This window comes from Bubalus kerabau, chromosome 15, assembly GCF_029407905.1.
Source record: "Bubalus kerabau isolate K-KA32 ecotype Philippines breed swamp buffalo chromosome 15, PCC_UOA_SB_1v2, whole genome shotgun sequence".
NCBI classification, from domain to species: Eukaryota; Metazoa; Chordata; class Mammalia; order Artiodactyla; family Bovidae; genus Bubalus; species Bubalus kerabau.
The window spans coordinates 42,666,915-42,690,470 of record NC_073638.1 but is presented as its reverse complement, the minus strand read 5'-3'; the positions used below and the strand labels follow the sequence as shown (position 1 = coordinate 42,690,470).

The 23,556-nt window shown below is 37.1% G+C and overlaps 1 protein-coding gene and 1 non-coding gene across 5 annotated transcripts in view; both read right to left on the bottom strand.

Moving 5' to 3' along the window:
* The window catches only part of SBF2 (SET binding factor 2), a 508,637-nt gene that overhangs the window by 202,805 nt on the left and 282,276 nt on the right, over positions 1–23,556 (bottom strand). For all 4 annotated transcript variants that reach the window (XM_055548648.1, XM_055548644.1, XM_055548646.1 and 1 more), the window contains exons 13-16: positions 19,810–19,908; positions 4,923–5,127; positions 2,405–2,514; positions 188–337 (exon numbers count right to left, since the gene is read on the bottom strand). In XM_055548648.1, the coding sequence (XP_055404623.1) occupies positions 188–337; positions 2,405–2,514; positions 4,923–5,127; positions 19,810–19,908 (564 nt within the window). The remainder of the gene's footprint in view (positions 1–187; positions 338–2,404; positions 2,515–4,922; positions 5,128–19,809; positions 19,909–23,556) is intronic.
* TRNAC-GCA (transfer RNA cysteine (anticodon GCA)) lies at positions 23,312–23,383 on the bottom strand. The gene has a single exon. It is a non-coding gene; the product is annotated as a tRNA-Cys (tRNA).

Sequence of the window (23,556 nt, the reverse complement as noted above, 5' to 3'; positions counted from 1 at the left end):
AACACTCCTAATATTTATGCTGAGCAATACATAAGTGTTTCTAACAGAAATGCTACAAATATCAGCTCTTCATATTATCAGATGTAGAAGGCTTAAGAACCTGATATACTAGTAATTATTGAACTGCCTGGGGAAAAAAAGTATTATTCTCAAATAAGAAGAGAAATCGGAAAGAACTAAAAGTTACCTGTAGAGTACAGTTCATCATCCTTATTATGTAGTCAAACTGCTGATGATCTAATATTGCCCGGTTCTGCTGAACATGTAAACCCAGCTCATCAGTGAGACACTGTCTTGCTGCCTTTCCTTTAAGGGCTCTCAATGCAGCAGGAAGGGTCTGAGGACATAAGAGGCAGACATGAACAAGAGGTTTCACTGGAAAAAAAATAACTTTAAATCACGCTAACTCATGCATATCCTGTAAACCATTTAACAGAGCTATTAGAATTAGAAAAGGGTTGATTTGCTGTTAAGGACAACATGGATTTATAGTGATTTTTTAAATTTGTAAGGCAGCATGAAAACAAACAGGACTTGTTTATGTGATACATTTAAAAAACATTAAACTTCATTAAAAAAAAAAACTTATCAAAACTGTGGCCACCAAAATAACTGCTGCTTCAGATTCTGAGTCAAAACCATGGATAATTGACATGTTCTTTCAATAACTGGCCACATCTCCGTGGCAAGAATAGAAGGAAAAATTAAAATGATAAGAAGCATGGGTGATTTTATTCTTTTATAGTGATTAGCAACTTAATCACTACTCAGTTTTAATTTATGACTGGAAAATTCTGCAATCCCTTCTATTTCAAAAGTATAATTAAGAAGGAAAAAACTCAGAGCAACAAATAGAAATCTCTAGGTTTACATACTAAAACTCTTCTACTTCCTCACCCACAAGAATGCCTCTTCCAGTTCACCTTTAGAGCCTGAGTTACTTTACATAAAGTAGTATTAACAATAGGCTTATTTAACTTTGGAAACGTAAAATGAGAACAAAGGAGCAAATAAGAAGGAAGGAAAAAGACTGAGAGTAGGAGGTCCTAATATTGTTACAAGGGGCACATGAAACAGTGTGAAAGTTGAAAGCAAGAGAAGCAAAAGAAAGTCCATTTAACACTACAATCATAAGAAAAAATGGATTCCAAAAAACTCAAAACACAGACTTGAGGGTCATTAAGTGGATAAAAACTTTGTTTCACAAGCTTTACTAGCCCCATGTAATAAATGCTCAGAACTGTGACAAGTCACTAAGAAAAGGTGACATTAATGTTTAATATGTTTTATTAAAGAAGGCAAGAAAATGTGCTATTAAAGCACACATGAAAGGCATATTTAAATGAAGACCACAATTTTTATAATTCATTACTTGTTTTAAGTAGATTTTTTGTAATAAATAAAATTATATTTTAAATGTTTTTAAGTCTCTTGATGAAAGTGAAAGAGGAGAGTGAAAAAGTTGGCTTAAAGCTCAACATTCAGAAAACTAAGATCATGGCATCACTTCATGGCAATTAGATGGGGAAACAGTGTAAACAGTGGCTGACTTTATTTTTGGGGGCTCCAAAAATCACTGCAGATGGTGATTGCAGCCATGAAATTAAAAGACGCTTACTCCTTGGAAGGAAAGTTATGACCAACCTAGACAGCATATTAAAAAGCAGAGACATTACTTTGCCAACAAAGGTCCGTTTTGTCAAGGCTATGGTTTTTCCAGTAGTCATGTATGGATGTGAGAGTTGGACTATAAAGAAAGCTGAGCACTAAAGAATTGATGCTTTGGAACTGTGGTGTTGGAGAAGACTCTTGAGAGTCCCTTGGACTGCAAGGCGATCCAACCAGTCCATCCTAAAGGAAATCAGTCCTGAGTGTTCACTGAAAGGACTGATGTTGAAGCTGAAACTCCAATACTTTGGCTACCTGATGCGAAGAACTGACTCATTGGAAAAGACCCTGATGCTGGGAAAGACAAGGCAGGAGGAGAAGGAGACAACAGAGGATGAGATGGTTGAATGGCATCACCGACTCAATGGAGATGAGTCTGAGTAAACTCCAGGAATTGGTGATGGATATGGTGGCCTGCAGTGCTGCGGTCCATGGTGTCGTGAAGAGTTGGACACAACTGAGCGACTGAACTGAGCTGACTGAAGTTTCTAAATAATATGCCAAAATAGAATTTAATGAACAATGTTTAAAAGTTTCAGGGGGGGAATTGACTATCAATATTTCGGGCTTGGCTAAGATTTTAAATATTAGGCACTATTCATTTAAAATGATAAAAACAATGAAAGAATACTTTATAAAGAAAAGGGATGGAAATAGAGGAGAGGTCAGTTGGCAAGCTAAACACAGAAATCTGAAAGGGCCATGATGAATATTAGGAATGATGGCATTTTATTACCTTTTCAGTCTCCAATGTTTTATTTTCAAATATGAATGAAATGCAGTTTCTAACAACTTCCAATCTCTGTGCACTGTTGAAAACTGTTGTCACTTTATCCATTATTGAAACTATTAAGGAAATATAACACAAATTAAATTCCTTTAGCAATAATAAAAGCAAGGGGAATATTACTGTTTACAGTTTATATGACTCTGTTTACATGACAAACACTTAAGCCTTTATTTCCCCCTTTTTACATAACACTGAAGGTACTTCATCACTTTGATTACATTTCTACGTTGTGAAGTGACAGGCTAATCAATAGCTTATTGAGGATAATTTCACAGGATAGATGCTAATGCTGTACTTAACTCTTACACAAATTAATTCATGTTGCACAGTAAAATTTTATTAAGCAAAGATAAACATCTTTTTTTAACCGTTAGTTGTAAACAGACAAGAAATGTGTCAGGTACAAGATCATGACCAACACAGCTAACGCTCATATATACGAGGACTGACTACTAACAGGAAAAGAAGCTGATATTTCTAACATATTACCAAAGAAAAACCACATACCACAAAAAATTAGGTTCCAAAAATCTGAGTATAGGTGACCTGAAGAAGCACTGAACACAAACAAAAGTGATCATGGCCAAAGAATTGCTTTACAAATTTGGGAGAGTCACTTTTCGGTTCTGTGAACTTAGTAGCTATCAACTTCACAAGATTGGATAATTCTAGTGTACTACATAAACTAAAATTACTTAAAACAAATGTAACTTATTAAAAGAATATTAGAAGATATAAATTAAATCAGTATTCATTAAATAAAAAGTATAATTTCACAAAGAACTACACAAAATCATTTGTACAAATCAGGTAGTAGCTATAATTCTTAAGCCTTATATTTTATGATTGCTCTTACCTAACAAGAAAAACCATAATACCATACTCTTGGCCTTCCTTTCATTTCATCAATATGAAATTTTACATTCTTAAAACAATTTTTTAAACTTAAAAATTTTGAAATAATTATAAGCTTACACAGAGTTACAAATTAGTACAGAGAAGATCCATGTACTTCACACCAACTTCCCCAAATGGTGGTATCTTACCTAACTATAGTGCTTTATCAGAATCAGGAAATCAATCTTACTTGGTTTTTACTAGTTCTCTTGAAATCATTTAAAATTATGTAACAGTAATGACCATGATGGTAAAATAGATTATTTCATATGACTTTCTCTGTCTGAAATGCACATTCTTTATTTTGTACTCTGGAGCTTCCCACACGTGAAAGTCTGTGGCATAGACAGAAACTGAAATTGATCTATATTTAGAGTAGAAAATGTCTTAGTCTCCAAGTAGGACCACATACTTTAGAGAGCAACATGTTTAACCTATTTTTATAAATTTTTAATTCTAAAATTTCTTTCATAGCATTTTAAATTTTCTTTAGGATGAACCATTAAAAATCCCACCTTTTAAAATAATGAATCTGTTTACCATCTGGAAATTACTACTTTCCTTTGGAGACTAAGACTTAGTTCACTCCCAGGAGAAAGTTCTTCACCTAGAGTTTGATATATCAGGGATTGGCCAAATCCTCAGCTGCGGCATTCTAATACTAGCTTTCTAACAGTTGACAACAACTCTGGTTTATGGGTATTCAACTTTTCAGGTCTTCCTTCTTAAGGTTTTGGCTTTCAAATGCTATTTTTAGCAGTTCATCATCACTCTGGCACCTCTGAAGATAGCTGGAAAGTAATTAACTTCTCAAAATGTGAATGGTTCTTAAAGTGACATAGCAATTGTACACTCATACTAAGTGGGTATCATGTAAGATGAAACATTCATACTTTAAAATTTTAATGCAATGAAAATCCTGATTCTGATCAGTTTAAACAAATCAGAAAGTTGGACAGAGGTCCCTGAATTCATCTTTCACCCATTCATTCATCATTCTTTCATCTGTTCATTCATTCATTCATTTTGGTTTTATAGGCAGTCCATGCAGGGACAAATACTGAGTCATATGTATTTCTCTCACCGACAATGAGAGATCCCATATGCATATAAAAAATTTGATGTTGACTGAAAATGAAGAAAGTAAAGAGATTATACAAAAATAATACTGAGACAAGGCTACAATTCAAGCAGATAAAAATTTAAACCAACTTCATGTGTGTATTTAAAGAAAGCATTCAACTAAGTTATGAATATTAAACTTACAAGATGAAATCCTTCAAAAAGTAACTACCCTAACACATTGGCTTCTCTATTTTCTTCTCCATGTAAAAGTATGATCAACACTTAAGTATAAGCTGGTAATATGTAGGGAAATTACAGCAAATTAGTATTATTAAGTAAATAATAAATAATATTCACATTAGTATATAATATCCCTGACCAGGGATCAAAGCTGGGTCCCCTGCATTGGGAGCATGGAGTCTTAGCCATGGATCACCAGGGAAGTCCCTGTGTCTTATATCTTGGTTAAAAGTTTACCTTAAACAAATGGATAAATACATACCAACAGGTGGACCTGCAGGCACAACACATTTCTTTTCCACTCTTGAAGCAGGAGGTGCATTCTGATTCTTAGCAAGATTTTCCTGTATTAATTCCTGTACCCGAGTTTCATTAATTTTGGGGAAAGGAAGAATATGAACTCGCAAGTGGGATCCTTCTGTTGGGCGTGGAACTTTCTGAAATGCCATATGAGGGTTTGGATTCTCCTGCAATATTAAACATAGGTAAGATTATTCATAAGTTAAAATAACAATGGCAGATTGTTGGCCAGAGGGAAACTGAAATCAGACAGGTGAGAGATTGTACACACATTCAGATATATGCCATAAAATACAGAGTCCTGGAGTACATGAGCTACCAGCAGCATCTGATACAGCTGATCAATCACTCTTTTCCTCTTCAACACACTTTCTTCACTTGGTTTGTAAATTTCTTGCTACATCTTTGTCTATTTTTTATCTCCCTAATCTCTTAACTATGTGACTACCCCAGGGCTCAGATCACAGGCCTCTTTTCTATTTACATTTACTTCCTTGGTGATAACTTACAGTCTCGTATTTTTAACTACAAGAACACCAATGATTCACAAATTTTGGTCTCCAAATAAGTGTCCTCCTGAACTCCATATCCATATATTCAACAATCCGCAAATACTGTTTCCACTTGGATTTAAAATAACATCTTGAATATATGTTCAAAACGAGCACTTAGTATTCACCTCCTCCAAAACTGCTATTTACAGTCTTCCTCACTTCAGTACATGGCATATTTATTTCTTCCAATCATTTCAGTGAAAAACTTAGAGTAATCATTAATGCCTTTCTCTAATACCCCATTATCCATTCCTGGGCAAACCTTTAACTTGTGTCTTTAAACTATGTCTATAACCTGACCACTTTTCAACACACCTTGGTTTAAGTCAGCATCTCTTTCATATTGCTAAGAACAGTCTCCTAATCTGTCTCCCTGCTCCACCCTTGCTCCCACTCTCACTCTATTTTTAACACTGCAGACAGAGTGATCTAGTTAAAGCATGTCAAATTATTATCTACTTGTTCATAATGAGTGGGACACAATGTTGAACACATATCAGGACTGTATTAGTTAAATTAATTGTGTCAGCTAATATTTTCATAGACCCTCGGAGTTGGCATGGAGTTTTATCCAGCCACTGAAAGTGAAAGTGAAGTCGCTCAGTCGGGCCCAACTCTTTGCGACCCCGTGGACTGTAGCCCACCAGGCTTCTCTGTCCATGGGATTCTCCAGGCAAGAATACTGGAGTGGGTTGCCATTTCCTTCTTCAGGGGATCTTCCCAACCCAGGGATCGAACCCAGATCTCCCACTTTGCAGGCAGATGCTTTAACCTCTGAGCCACCAGGGAAGCTCTACTTCTTCTACATAAGTATCCAGCCACTACTTATGTATAATTATATTTCATATATTACAGGCAGAGTGGAATCCATACTTTTTACAAAGTTCCATATGAAAGGCTGCTGTACAATCATTCTTAGGCCAACTCTTGCATTTACCATTCGGTGAAACCAGAAAATTTCTTTTTCCTTCTGAACCTGCATTATTTGTGTTGTACATTAAGCTCAATATTGCCCTACATATTCTCTGGACAGTTAAAATGGCCAACCAGCATCATCTACCAGAGCTGCTCCCCACAATTCTTTCTGATTATTTGGCCCAGATCCAGATAAAGGAAAGGCAGGATCATAGTAGAAGATAAAGGGAGCATATGTCAGTAACAGAGTGGAAATAATACTCTTTAAGTGTCAGAAAGCCTGGGTTCTAGTTTTTGCTCTACTCATGTGATACTGGATAAACAACTTTGCCTAAGTCTATAAAGGCATGCCTTGTTTTCTTGCACTTCAATTTACTGAGCTTCATCAGTTCAGTTCAGTCGCTTAGTCGTGTCTGACTCTTTGCAGCCCCATGGACTGCAGCACGCCAGGCTTCCCTGTCCATCACCAACTCCCGAAGTTTACTCAAACTCATGTCCATTGAGCCATCTAACCATCTCATCCTCTTCGTCCCCTTCTCCTCCTGCCTTCAATTTTTCCCAGCATCAGGGTCTTTTCAAATGAGTCAGTTCTTTGCATCAGGTGGCCAAAGTATTGGAGTTTCAGCTTCAACATCTGAGCTTCATAGTTACTATCTTTTTCACAAATTGAAGGTTTGTGACAACCCTATGTCAAACAAGTCTATTAGCACCATTTTTTCCCAATAGCATTTGTTCACTTTGTGTTTCTGTGTCATGTTTTGGTAATTCTCATAATACTTCAAACTTTTTCATTATTATATTTGTTAAGGTGATCTGGGAGAAGGCAATGGCACCCCACTCCAGTACTTTTGCCTGGAAAATGCCATGGACAGAGGAGCCTGATAGGCTGCAGTGCATGGGGTCGCTAGAGTCGGACATGACTGAGCGACTTCACTTTCACTTTTCACTTTCATGCGTTGGAGAAGGAAATGGCAAGCGACTCCAGTGTTCTTGCCTGGAGAATCCCAGGGACGGGGAAGCCTGGTGGGCTGCCGTCTCTGGGGTTGCACAGAGTCGGACATGACTGAAGCAACTTAGCAGCAGCAGCAAGGTGATCTCTAGTCAGGGATCTTTGATATTATTATTGCAAAAAGATTATGACTTACTGAAGGCTCACATGATGGTTAGCATTTATTTTTTTAACAAAAATAGTATTTTTAAATTAAGGCACGTACATTGTTTCTGTTAGACACAAATACTATTGCACACAACAGACTACAGTATAGTGTAAACACAACTTTTATATACACTGGGAAACAAATTCACATGACTCACTTTATTGTGATACTTGCTTTTCTTCAACTCACAATATTTCCAAGTGCCTATACTTACACTTCTCTTAAAAGATTCCTGAGCTGGTGAAATCAGATCAAAAACTTGTTCCTGCCAAAGTAGCCCTCATATACACTTTGTATTCCCCCTAATATACAAAGATATATTAGCAAAGACAGAAAAAAATAAGTAAATTCCTAAGTCAAGTCTTCACAATCACCACCTTCTAAACTATACGCTGAAAAAACTGTTCTAAAATTACACCAGATTAACACCAATATCACTGGTCTGGAGTTTCTGAAATTGCCCTTTCCAAAAGCAGTATGTTTGTTCTCTGTTCTTTAAACACAATATCTAAGATACTTTATCGTCTCAAAAATTATAAATATACATTTTCTAAAACTCACTGGATAGATAATTCTTTCAGGCTGGGGAGATAATTCATGTGAATTTTGAGTTTTGAGTCATTTAAAGTATATTTGTCACTATTTCTGTTTCTATATACACTTATTTTCTTTATAATAAAGTTAAAACTAAATATATTTCCTATGATGTAAATAATATTTATTAAAGTGAATTTTAAAACATGGAAAAATAAAAGTAGAAAAGAAATCTTCTTAGTGATGATAGTATCTTTTCTAGCATATTTTATCTCTCTCTCTCACTACATATTCTTCTTATTTCAAAAATAACTTAAAGTGGTTTACAAAAATAAAGATACACATATTGATTGCTTCTAGTCAAAAATTCGGTAATGTTACAGGTTCATTCTAAATTGCATAAGCAAGACTGAAGATCTAAAAATAGTCAAGGGAATTCAGAAGAAGAGTAAGTGGAGAAGTCAAACTCTCCAGATTATAAAACTTATATAAACCTTTAATAATTAATACAGTATGGTAACTAGTATCACTGAGGGTTAAAGGGCTAATGAAATCAAGAAGCCCAGAAACAGGACTATGAGTGAAAATGTGATAGAGATGGGAGGCACTGTAATTCAGAAGGAAAAGTTAAAACAGTTCAATGAAAGAGAGTAATACAACAAAGTATTTTTAGCTCATGGTCTCTGATGTCAGATTGCCTGGATTAAATCCTAGCTTAGCCACTCACTAGTAGTGTGACCTAGTGTAGTATCAATTCTCTTACTACTTGTGTTTTAGTTGCCTCATCTGTAAGGAAGATAATAATACAATACCTACTTCATAAGGTTCTTGTGAGAGTGGAACAAATTATTATAGGAAAGCTTTATAACACACACACACATATATTTCCCCTGAATAAATCTAAAGCTCTTTTCCAAAAGTGTAGAGTATATTCATCTGAAAAATGTTCAGTCATTGCATATTCTATGGCATGACACCAAGCTTCTAAAACTAAAACCCCACTTCTTTTTCCATTGTATCATCCATCTATTCCCATATATTCCCATCATATTACCAGCTACTTATATTTTTAACAACAATAGTATTCAATAAGGGTTTAAATAAAAATCACTTATTAGAGAAAAGATATAGCTATTCGTCACTAACAGTGTTTTTCTTCTCATAACCAAATCCATACACAAGTCAGAACAATAAGCATCTAAAACAAAAATAACTTTAAAACAAAGTTCATATTCTTCAGTTGTACAGATAGTCTTCATAAAATTCAGATTATGGGTTAAAGTTACTGAATAATAATGTATTTAACTGTTTTTAGAAAATTCAAGAAAGGCTCATGCCCCAAGATCTAGTATTGAACACTATTTGGTTTTCCGGCTGCCGTATCTGTACACTGCTGCCCTCTAACGGGCAGTATGGTAATTATAAAGGACTACATTCACCACCTCGCACCCAACTTGGTCGTATAATGACTTCTGAGAAGACAGCAGAAATGAGAGACATTTTAAGGCTGGTTGAACTCGGCATGTTCTTGGAAACATGTGATCTTATTTATAACTCCAAATGAATTTAGAACAATCCCTTGAAGACTACTGAGCTCATTAAAAACCGCAGACCAGTTTCATTGTTTAATCACCATATTGAAATAAGAAAATGCATTATTTTCCAATAGAACAAAAGAAGCAGCCAAATGGTCAACTCTGATTTTCGAGAAGTGCAAATATTAAGTAATAACTAAGGATTTAGACAACTACATACTTAAGGTGAACATAATTCTGTCCAAAGCAACACGTTGGCAAAATGTACTATTGTTTAGAGGAAATTTTAAAGTTGGATAATGATTTTCAAGAAATGAGCTCTGTAATCCTGCTTTTAGAGAATACTCTATCAATGGGAAGCACAATGATTTTCTCAGACTTGAGAAACTGACACATAAACCATCTGGTCTGGAAACATGGATTTTTCTTTTGGCAAACTAAATGAGAATATGCCTAGGGCTTACAGAAAACAAGGCTGAGAAAGCATTTCAAATAAAAGCAAAACAAAACAAAAAGGCCTAAACTCTACTGGAAACTCAAAGTAGGCACACTGGGGAAAAAAACTTCTTCCACACCGGTCTCACCAATGAATGATAAATCAATGTGTCTCATCAGAGGCTACCAAGTTTCCCATATTAGTTTAGGTATTTAATAATTATTTAATGTGCACCAATCATATCTAGAGCTGTTATACAAATTCTTAAAAATCCATTCAAATACAGCCAAAACAAAACTATCATTGGACTGAATTGTTAAACACTGACAAAATGGACTTTTTGGACTTGGCTGACTGTGAACACATTTGCTAGAATGAAACATCCTCAATTTTCCATCTCACAGGCCTTTCAATGATCACCTAACAGAATTAATATCTCATTCTTAATACAAAGAAATCTGGTGTATGACTTTAATATTTGAAGTGTTGGCTGCCCTAATTCAAGGTTTATTGACCTTGACACTATCAACATTTTGAGCCAGATAATTCTTGTTTAGCAGTGAGGGGTGGGGAAAAGCGGGTGTCTTGTATATTGTAAAATGTTCAGAAGCATCGTTGGCCCCTAATTAACTATATGCCAGTAGTATACTCTCTGGTTTTGACTACCAAAAAATGTCTCCAGACACTGCCAAATTTCTAGGGGAACAGAGTTTGCCCCTGTTAGAACAACTGCTCTATTCATGACTCCAGAATGGAGGCTGCGTGTTCTAAGACATGTATCCTTTTTACAAATACCAAAAGAGCACAAGTGACTAGCTAAGAGACCTAATACTCTCACACAGCTGCTGGCATGCAAATTAAAGCCATAAAAGATAAAACTACAAACTTATTAAAATGGCTAAAATTAAAACAACTGAGTACACCAAGTGTTGGTGAAGATGCAAAGCAAACAGAACTCTCATATATTACTGGTGGGAATGCAAAATTGTATAGACTCTTAAGAAAACAGCCTGGAAGTTTTTTATCGAGTTATCATCTTGTTACCACTTTTCTAGCAGTCTATTCCTAATTACTCACTCAAGAGAAATAAATATGTTCACATAAAAACCTGTCAGATTGATTATATTCTTTGCAGCCAAAGATGGAGAAACTCTATACTGTCAGCAAACACAAGACCTGAGACTAACTGTGTCTCAGATCATGAGCTCCTTACTGAATAAAGAAAGTAGGGAAAACACTAGACCATTCAGGTATGACCCGAATCAAATCCCTTATGATCTTACAGTGGAGGTGACAAATAGATTCAAGGGATTATATCTCATAGACAGACTGCCTGAAGAACCATGGACAGAAGTTCCTAACGCTGTACAGGAGGCAGTGACCAAATCCACCCCAAAGAAAAAGATCTCCAAGAATGCAAAATGGTTGTCTGAGAAAACTTAACAAATAGCTGAGAAAAGAAGAGATGTGAAAAGTAAAGGAGAAAGGGAAAGATATAAGCATGAATGCAGAGTTTCAAAGAATAACAACAAGAGGTAAGAGAGCCTTCTTAAATGAACAGTGCAAAGAAATAGAGGAAAACGATAGAATGGGAAAGACTAGAGATCTCCTCAAGAAAACTGGAGATACCAAGGGAATATTTCATGCAAAAGATGGGCACAATAAAGGACAGAAATGGCAAGCACCTAACAGAAGTAGAAAAGATTAAGGAGAGGTGGCAAGAATATACAGAAGAACTGTACAAAAAAGGTCTTAAACTTCCCAGGAGAAACACAATGATGTGGTCACTCTCATCTAGAGTGGGGTGTAAAGTCAAGTGGGCCTTATGATGCATTACTAAGAACAAAGTTGGTGAAGGTGATGGAATTCCAGCTGAGCTATTTCAAATCCTAAAAGATGCTGCTGTAAAAGTGCTGCACTCAATATGCCAGCAAATTTGGAAAACTCAACAGTGGTCACAGGACCGGAAAAGGTCAATTTTCAATCCAATCCCAAAGTAAGGCAATGCCAAAGAATGTTCAAACTACCACAGGACTGCATTCACTTCACATGCTAGCAAGGTCATGCTCAAAATCTTTCAAGCTAGGCTTCAACAGTATGTGAACTGAGAACTTCCAGATGTACAAGCTGGATTTAGAAAAGGCAGAGGAACCAGAGATCAAATTACCAACATCAGCTGGATCATAGAAAAAGCAAGAGAATTCCAGAAAAATATCTACTTCTGCTTCATTGACTATGCTAAAGCCTTTGACTCTGTAGATCACAACAAACGGTGGAAAATTCTTAAAGAGGTGGGAATACCAGACCACCTTACCTGCTTCCTGAGAAAGCAGGTATGTAGGTCATACCTGTATGCAGATCAAAAAGCAACAGTTAGAACAGAGATATGGAACAATGGAGTGGTTCAAAATTGAGAGAGAAGTACGTCAAGACTGTGTATTATCACCCTGCTTATTTAACTTATATGTAGAGTACATCATGCAAAAAGCCAGGCGTGATGACTCACAAACTGGAATCAAAATTGCCAGGAGAAATATCAACAATTTCAGATATGCAGAGGATACCACCCTAATGGCAGAAAGCAAAGAGGAACTAAAGAGCATATTGATGAGGCTGAAAGAGAAGAGTGAAAAAGCTGGCTTAAAACTCCTACCTTGCTTTCTAAGTTAATACTAAAGCTCTTGAATCTCCGCTGGCACACACAGGAGAGGGGAGCGAGGAGGAGATGGGCCAGAAGCTCAGCTCAACACAGAATAAAGTGACTGTGGATGATCACTGTGGAGCCTCTCTGGCCTCAGCCCCCTCATCTGTAAAATGGGGATAACAGAGTAAAACCCAGTGATAACAAGCCTAACATAATACAATTCTGAATAAAAGCAACTGGCAATTTCTCCTGTTTTCTGTGCAGCCCCAGACCTCAGTTATGGGTGGTTGAAATTATTATCTTTGAGAAGACAGACAAGTGAAGTGAAGGGCAAGTGCCCAGGTAAACAGCAGGCAACATCATCCATGAAGGGGAGGTGGCTGCCTGTTTAATCTCCCCAGAGAAGGCTGAGGAAGTGAGGGCCACTGGAATCAGGGATGTCAGTCTTCTCTTCTGGAAGTCCCCATGGCCAAGGTCAAGAGTGACCCCCAATGATATGGAAGCCAGATCAGGTAACCACCCCAGATGGCGGCAGCCAGACCACAGCTGGAGTGAACCAACAATGATGGAGCCACTGGATTCCAGGATCCGAGGAATTCCAGGCTAATGGGCTACAACTCCCACATCATTGTATTAACATTAAAGGTATCTTACCTTTAACAAATAAATTTTTTAACCCTTTAAAAAAAAAAACAAAAAACAAACTCAACATTCAAAAACTAAGATTATGGCATCCGGTCCCATCACTTCATGGCAACTAGATGGGGAAAAGTGGAAACAGTGGCAGATTTTATTTGCTTGGGCTCCAGAATCACTGCAGATGGTGACTGCAGCCATGAAATTAAAATACGCCTGCTCCTTGGATGAAAAGCTATGACAAGCTAGACAGCATATTAAAAAGCAAAGACATCACTTTGCTAACAATAGTCTGAGAGTAAAGGGCAAGATTTTTCCAGTAGTCATGTATAGATGTGAGAGCTGTACCATAAAGAAGGATAAACAAAGAATTGATGCTTTTGAATTATGGTTCTGGAGAAGACTCTTGAGAGTTCCTTGGACAGCAAGGAGATCAAACCAGTCAATCCTAAAGGAAATCAACTCTGAATATTCATTGGAAGGACTGATGCTGAAGCTCCAATAATTTGGAGTCCAATACTTTGGCCACCTGATGCGAAGAGCTGACTGACTGATAAAGACCCTGATGCTGGGAAAGATTGAGGGTAGGAGGAGAAGGGGGTGACAGAAGATGAGATAGTTGGATGGCATCACCGACTCAACGGACATGAGTTTGAGCAAACTCTGGGAGATACTGAAGGACAGGAAAGCCTGGCATGCTACAGTCCATGGGGTTGCAAATAGCTGGACATGGCTTAGTGATTGAACAACAAAAATCTTTGAACATGTTTAGGGTGGTTTTACTCACAATTGCCAAAATTTTCCTTCATTTGCTTAACAGATAAATAAAACTTTGATTAGACACAAAATGGAATAGTGCTCAACAATAAACGGGACTAACTGATTCATGCAGTGACAGGAATGAGTGTGAAATGCCTTATGCAAAGAGAAACCAAACTCAAAAATCTACATACTATGAAAAAGGCAAAAACTAACTACAAAGACAGAAAACAGATCAGTTGTCAAGAGTCTGAAGTGAGAGGAGGATGTGACTATATCAGAGTAGTAACAAAATCTGGGGGAAGATAGAAATGTTCGATGCCCTTAGTGTGGTGGTGATTGCATAACTAGATTCATTTGTCACAATCTACTTAATTGTACATTAAAAATGGTAAATTTTACTATACGTAAATTATATCATAGTAGATCTGACTTAAAAATGAACAAATTAAATAGGATGGAAGAAGGAATTTGATTTTTACGCTTTGGGTTGAGCGCCTCATTTTATCATAACAATCTAAGTGTTTATGTTTTAACTTTAAGATGAAAGATGATTGCAATATTTTACTTCTTTCCTATAAAAACAACAATAAGAAATCCCTTTATTCACAGTTGCCAAAGAGTATAAATATCATCAGTTTAGATCAAATGTGCCTAGTAGTGAAATTAACTTTCTGCAGAAATGTAAAGGAAACAGACCTAATTGATTTAGAATGGCTATTCCTGCATTTGGGCTTTCTTTTCTCATTAGAATTTTCAAACCTATCTGTTTCAGTGCTGGGCAATGAAATACCTATTAAACACAAATAGAAATCTCATATTATAGGAAAGTCCAAGTCCTCTCATTTTTCCTTTAATTTTTAAGAAAACAGACAAATTACACAATCTAGCAAATGATTATGTACTACCACAGATGCAAAACAAATGAGAAAAACTGCACTATGTAAAACAGCAAAACACATGTCCAGTTGATTTCTTGATGCCTCAGAATGGATGCTTATAAAGTTCTTGTTCTGGATTATTTTAATATTATCATTTTGCATTCAGCTAGTCGATTATTATAAATGTGTACTAAGACTCATAGAGAAAGAGCAGTGCAGGAGTTAAATATGCTGTCATCAAAGATGACAAATATGCAGACATCAAAGATTCTGAAAACCAAAATAGGCAGTCACAGTATTATCAACTGGGCATGGAAAGAAAAACTGTACCAATATATGGCCAATGAAAATGTTCATGGCATAACGTTGCCAACACTTACACATTTGTCTCTAATGGATTTATTTGTTTTCCTTCTTCATTCCACCTCCCCTTTCCCCTCCCAAACTCACCAGAAACTTTTATTTAAGAAGCTCCAGAAAGTTAAAAGAGCAGCTAAACCCAGCAATTCTTCCTTCTCACATCTACTCACATTCCTGCTCTCTGAATAGCACAATAAAGGAGTGGTGATAAGAAAGTGAACAATTAAGGTTTGTATCTGAGGTACTGCAAAGGGAAGTAAAAGAGAGAGGCTAGATACACATACCAGACTTCAGTGCAATCAAGTATTTACAAACAACTGAGTGGAATAACCAGGTTTCAATTCTAACCCAATACTAAGGAAACAGTCAAATTATATGGTTGGCTTTTGCTTACGAAAAGGGAATTTTAGAAGTGTGATGATTAAAAAAAAATGACTAGTTAAAAATAGAACCATCTGGATTATTTTCCTTGCATTGAGACCATCCTTCCTCCCTCCTCTCAGCTTCCTGTACAACTCAAGAAAGTAACTTTACCATCCTGACTGCTTTTTAACTTTAAGTATTTATTTTAGGAATGTTAGGACCATCAAGAACTTTAGAATCACAGAACTAAAAGGAATCTCAAAGTCTGCTGCCAGTCCACCGGGATATTCTCAAATACTCATTCATCATATACGTGTATCCTCTTCTCTAGGATATTAGTGGAATCTTGTACCTAGAAAATGCCTGGAACTAGTACGTGCCTAATATACATACTGAATGAGTAGATTTGATTCAATTAAATGGAACAGAATTAGACTGTGGAGGGGGAAAAATTCAATAAGGGCTCAAGAAATGAGAGAACATCTGAAGAGCAATATCCATATCATACCTAATAATACAATCCTTCATGATGATCGCCTTACTAGTGTCCGATAAGATGCAAGCTGTTTGTGTTTTACATCCACTCTCGAGAATGTGTAATTGCTAGATACTTATTTCACTTCAGTTTTCAGTTTTGTGTTGGTTTAGTTTAAGTTGGACTTCCCTGGTGGCTCAGACGGTAAAGCATCTGTCTACAATGTGAGAGACCTGGGTTTGATCCCTGGGTTGGGAAGATTCCCTGGAGAAGGAAATGGTAACCCACTCCAGTACTCTTGCCTTGAAAATCTCATGGACGGAGGAACTTGGTGCAGGCTACTATCCATGGCGTTGCAAAGAGTCGGACACGACTGAGCGACTTCACTTTCACTTTAGTGTAAATTAGGTATCATTAAGTTATAGATTAAATTTACATTATCATTATATATTTAAGTGACTTTGTTTTTGCATTATAATGGCTTGGCACATGCCCTTCCATACAATGCATACTCAGTCCTGTGATAGAGACAAATCTGTGTCAGAACACCAGAGCTCTGGTCACTTACTGGCTATAGAATTTTGCAGTTCTGGAATAATCTTGTAAAAACTTAAGAAATAAACATTCAGTTATTAAATAGATCAGTCCCAGAGTCTTAAACATTGTTTCCCATTTAATGTTTTGCTATTCTCTGAAATCCATAAATAAATCACTCCTAGTGAGCAAAGAAAAAAACTTTCTAATCTTCAATTTCCTAACATATCGACATCTGCTTTATCTATCTCAAAGGGCTATTTACAAGATGAAATGAGAAAATACATTAAAGGGCTTTATAAAGAAAAAAGTATACAGTCAACCATTGGAAGTACCACTATTTGTTCAACTGGAGATGAGTCAGCCTAGTGGGAATGAAAGAACATAGTCTAAGGTATTACAGAGATGAAAATTCCTGAATTTAAAAAATCTGGATTCAATCACTTAATAACCATTTAATAACCACAGGATCATGAATCAATTATTCCCAGTAAAATGGGGATAATGACACCTATCTTACATTGTAAAGATTAGAGATAATGTATGTAAAGTGCTTAATCCCATGCCTGGCACATTGTGCTAAACACTCAATATTTATTCTTATTACAATAGGTCAACAGAATTTTCTCACATGATCACCCTATACTTAGTTCTATACAGTCACCATAAATGGTAAAGACAAGCACAGAACACAAGTTTTCCTTCTGATAGAAAAACTTCCTTCCTTCCTTTTTTAAGTTTTAGCATATTGAATAAGAAACATATTGAACACAATTTTATCATATTGGACACAATTATAAATGTGAAATTTAGGATATCAGTCCAAGGGATAAGTTTTAAAATAACTTCAGAAATAAAATTCATAAATAACTGAATAATCATGAAACAGAGAAACACAGTTTAGTATCCTGCTTTTATCCAACTGGTTCTTAGATTTCAAAAGGATGTTACAACCCACTGATTAATGACCCAACATCCAAGAAGACCCACGTATTCAAATATGAAGTTAATTAAGCAATACCACACGCTAGTAAAGTAATGCTTAAAATTCTCCAAGCCAGGCTTCAGCAATATGTGAACTGTGAACTTTCAGATGTTCAAGCTGGTTTTAGAAAAGGCAGAGGAACCAGAGATCAAATTGCCAACATCCACTGGATCATTGAAAAAGCAAGAGAGTTCCAGAAAATCATCTATTTCTGCTTTATTGACTATGCCAAAGCCTTTGACTGTGGGGATCACAATAAACTGTGGAAAATTCTGAAAGAGATGGGACTACCACACCACCTGACCTGCCTCTTGAGAAACCTTTATGCAGGTCAGGAAGCAACAGTTAGAACTGGACATGGAACAACAGACTGGTTCCAAATAGGAAAAGGAGTACATCAAGGCTGTATACTGTCACCCTGCTTATTTAACTTATATGCAGAATACATCATGAGAAATGCTGGGCTGGAAGAAGCACAAGCTGGAATCAAGATTGCTGGGAGAAATATCAATAACCTCAGATATGCAGATGATACCACCTTTATGGCAGAAAGTGAGGAAGAACTAAAGAGCCTCTGGATGAAAGTGAAAGAGGAGAGTGAAAAAGCTGGCTTAAAGCTCAACATTCAGAAAACTAAGATCATGGCATCCAGTCCCATCACTGGCAAATAGATGGGGAAACAGTGGAAACAGTGGCTAACTTTATTTTTCTGGGCTCCAAAATCACTGCAGATGGTGGTTGCGGCCATGAAATTAAAAGATGCTTACTCCTTGGAAGGAAAGTTATGACCAACCCAGAGAGCATATTAAAAAGCAGAGACATTACTTTGCCAACAAAGGGCCGTCTAGTCAAGGCTATGGTTTTTCCAGAAGTCACGTATGGATGTGAGAGTTGGACTATAAAGAAATCTGAGTGCTAAAGAATTGATGCTTTGGAACTGTGGTGGTGGAGAAGACTCTTGAGAGTCCCTTGGACTGCAAGGAGATTCAACCAGTCCATCCTAAAGGAGATGAATCCTGGGTATTCATTGGAAGGACTGATGTTGAAGCTGGAACTCCAATACTTTGGCCACCTGATGCAAAGAGCTGACTCACTTGAAAAGACCCTGATGCTGGGAAAGATTGAGGGCAGGAGGAGAAGGGGACAACAGAGGATGAGATGGTTGGATGGCATCACCGACTCAACGGACATGGGTTTGGATGGACTCTGGGAGTTGGTGATGGACAGGGAGGCCTGGCGTGCTGCGGTTCATGGGGTCACAACGAGTCGGACATGACTGAGCGACTGAACTGAACTGAAGCAATACTAGGATACTGATCCCAAATCCTTCTTAACTATATTTTCTTTAAGATACATCTCCCCTCAACTTTACACTGGAAGACAATACTTCTCACTTATTTTCCTTTTTTTAGTAAAAAGATTCAACTCTGAAAATCTTCGCATGCAGGAGAAATAACTAGTAATCATTAGCCAGTATCCACTGTTCTGTGTGCATCTTCTCTTCTCTCCTGGTATCCAAATACAGACTTTAACACATTCCAGTCTTTAACTTACTGCGTTTCTTTATCAGGGAATACTTTCACCCTTGAGTTTGTATGGCACCTGACAGTTTTCTTTCTTTAAGCTTTTCACTCCTGTATATTCAAAGCAATGCACCTCAAAGTTTTTCACGATACAATGGACAGTCACCGTACCAAGCTAAAGCAGAATACATCGGTCAAATCTGTCTCAGGTAGTTCTGGTCTCCATGAGTCTAATCTTTACATCTCAAAAATATTCAATATGCTCTTAAGAAGACAGAGACCCAAATGAAAATCACAATGAAGGCAAGTGATAAACTGGAAAACTGGGACTAATATGTTTTCATAACATATCAATTGACAGGAAAATCACTTTGAAAAATGAGGTCTATTTTGATGCACAGTACCAACTTTAATATTTTGGAACTCATAGTCTCAAGGGTTTTAAATCAGATCAAAAAAGATCATCACTAGGAATATGAAGCTTTTGAATTTTTCAAAGAAAATACTTTATTAATACTTTTAAAATTAATGACTATCTAAATAAATATACTTACGTACATTTTTAAATAGTTGCTCAGCAAGTTCTCTGACATGCTTTATCATCTTCATTGGGTTATTTTCTTCAACTTTAATTCGCTCTACTTCAAAAGCTACCACCTTGGAAAAAGAATCAAATGATAAAGTATCAACTGTAAAATATGCTGAATTAGCAAACCATGTGATAATTTCACACAATTTGCAAACTAAAAAGCATACAATATGTATATTATTATTAAAACAAAATATTTTATATTTTTACTGGGTTTCACTTCTATTCTAGAGTTAATCAAGTCTTTGGATGTTCTGGTGGTCTCTCTCTGATGATTCAGGGTCCTGTTTTTTCTTGGGAAAGTCATTATTTTTGGAACTCAATGAGATTCTCTCATTCTGCAGGCCTCACTCAAAGAATTCTCTCACTCAGAGAATTTCAGACAGTCAGAAAGTCTCCAAACATTTCCCTAACTCACAAAATATGAAGTAAATGTTCAAGTTGGGTCACTCTAGTCCTAGTTCTGCTAACAGCGTGATTTGAAACAAGTCACTAAGACTCCTGAGCTGCAGTTTTTTCATCTCTAAAATAAGATGTAAGAACAAGATGACCTTAAGATTCCTTCTAGTTCTCAAATTATAGAACATCTGATCCATTTCCTTACCAACTAATTTACTGGAAGAACCATGTTAGTGTGTATACTTGGAATGCAGCAAAGAGTACTGACAGGAAAAAATGAGGTAGGAGGAAGAAGTAAATAGATGGATTTTTTTAAAGGGTATAATATAGGGATTTTCATTCCAGCAACTAATAGATTCACGGAAGCAGACAGACATATAAAACTATGACTCCAGCTATTGTAGGCCAGCATTCATAAGGATTGCCAAAGAAAGTCAAATGCTTCTTTCCTTCTAACAGGTCTATTTGATGAGTGTCTATAGCTAAGACAATAGACAATGCTCAAAACTGCTCAAAGCTCCATAAGCCTTGTGTGTGGCAGGCTGCCCTCAGCCAAATGAAAACAAGGCAAGAGCAAATGCAATTTTCCTAAAAGCACATTCCCCTGCAAGCCAATTAAGTGGCCAAAGAGAATAGAAGAAGAAATTACTTAGGTCTGAGGTCTCATTTCTTTTAGGCCTTTGACAGAAGTATATATAGGAGTAACTGGCTTTCAAGTAATAACATTAATAAGACATTAAAAATCATCACTGTAGACTGAACAAAGAAGTAGATGAACACTAAGGGGAGACTAACAGGAATTAGTCTACTAGGAATCTTGGACAGGTCCTTGCAGTATTATTGTTTTCAATCTGAAGAATGTGTATATATATATATATATATATATATATATCTATATCTATATATCTGTTGTGTATATTGACTTCCCTGGTAGCTCAGACGGTAAAGCGTCTGCCTGCAATGCGGGAGACCCGGGTTCGATCCCTGGGTCAGGAAGATCCCCTGGAGAAGGAAACGGCAACCCACTCCAGTATTCATGCCTGGAAAATCCCATGGACCAAGGAGCCTGGTGGGCTACAATCCATGGGGTTGCAAAGAGTCAGACATGACTGAGCGACTTCTGTGTGTGTGTTGTGTATATAAATGTACATAATAAAAGATAAGTTGTCATATAAAGTTAGAGACATAAAATACAGCTTAATGCTGACTAGTGGCTTTCAGAGTCATCTACTTGGGGAAAGTCTGTAGGAGGTGGTGAGATATGAGCAGAGTATGAAAAATGGACAGAAAAGGAGAAAGAGAGCACTTTGGGCAAGGGAAGCACTTATAAAAATAGAGTATGTGGTAAGCTGGCAAGCAAGTTTTCTGGAAGTAATCGATCTGACTTATTAGTTGTAATGAAGCTGCGAGAAAGTATTACTAAAAGAATTTGTATAGAAAGAAAAAGGGTACATAAACCCAAGTTACTATTTCAAATGCTTGAGACTAATAAAATGTAGGTGCTAGAAAGGACCTTGGGGAGCACCTAATTCATCCACATAAATCATTATGTATCAGTTACTTAGTTCAAGATCTAAAGGGTGATATATGTTAGTATTAAGTAATCAATGATCAATCATATTAGAGAATCAGAGATCAATAAGTGATCAGAAAAAACTGTCCACCTCAGGGCACTCTCTCAGAGATCTTCACATGTTTTCTGTTATTATTAAGTAAAGCATTTGATATAGATCTCCATACTCAGAACTAAAGCATGTACCTTTTCTTTTATTCTGACTTTACTTAACTATCTTTACAGAGAATAAAAGACCCTTCTCTAAACAAATATTATGAAATAAAACCACCAGTAGCAACAAAAGTCCATATAATCAAAGCTACAGTTTTTCCAGTAGTCACGTACAGATGTGAGAGTTGGACCATAAAGAAGGCTAAAGTGAAAGTGAAGTCGCTCAGTCGTGTCCGACTCTTTGCGACCCCGACTGTAGCCTACCAGGCTCCTTAGTCCATGGAATTTTCCAGGCAAGAATACTGGAGTGGGCTGCCATTTCCTTCTCCAGAGGATCTTCCCAACCCAGGGATTGAACCCGGGTCTCCCACATTGCAGGCAGACGCTTTACCGTCTGAGTAAAGAAGACTAAGCACCAGAGAACCGATGCTTTTTAACTATGGTGTTGGAGAACTTGTGAGAGTTCCTTGGACTGCAAGGAGTTTCAATTCCTTGTCAATTCCAGTCAATTCCAAATGAAATCAGCCCTGAATATGCATTGGAAGGACTGTTGCTCAGGCTGAAGCTCCAATACTTTGGCCACAACACTTGAAGAGCCAACTCACTGGAAAAGACCCTGATGCTGGGAAAGATTGAAGGCAAAAGAAGAAGGGGGCAGCAGAGGATGAGCTGGTTAGATAGCATCACCAACTCAATGGATATGAACTTGAGCAAACTCTGGGAGATAGTGGAGGACAAAGGTGCCTGGTGTGCTGTAGTCCATGGGGTTTCAAAGAGTTGGACACAGTGACTGAACGACAACAACAACAACCAGCAGCATAATAGGATCACTGTTACTCTTCTCCATTACTCTAGGTACTAAGAGTGGTTTTCTTTTACAGACTTCTGAGAACTTCTACATTTCTTGGTTCTAACATCATGCTCTTCCAGAAGTTTAAATGGGAGTAAGAGTCATTGTTCTATCAGAATGGGCTTCTATGAACACAGTTAATGATAAATGGAAAGATGCATCACAATAAGAAAAATCAAAACTAACACAAAATAGCATCCTTATTTTGAGTTGCATCTGCTCAAACTCTTCCTTTATATGGCCAATTCCTGGAACAAAAGACTAATTCCTTGAACATAGAGACTAAATCTGCCGTTCATATATTTAATATCTCCTAAAGGAAATACGAGCTCTGGGTTGGGAAGATCCCTTGGAGAAGGGAAAGTGAAAGTGAAGTCGCTCAGTCATGTCCGACTCTTTGCGACCCTGTGGACTGTAGCCCACCAGGCTCCTCAGTCCATGGGATTCTCCAGGCAAGAATACTGGAGTGGGTTGCCATTTCCTTCTCCAGGGGATCTTCCCAACCCAGGGATTGAACCTAGGTCTCCTGCATTGCAGGCAGATGCTTTAACCTCTGAGCCACCAGGGAAGCCCAAGTGAAAGTGAAGTCACTCAATCGTGTCTGATTCCTTGCGACCCCATGGACTGTAGCCTACCAGGCTCCTCCCTCCATGGGATTCTTGAAGGGAAGGGCTCCAGTATTCTGGTCTGGAGAATTCCAGGGACTGTATAATCGATGGGGTCGCAAAGAGTTGGACACCA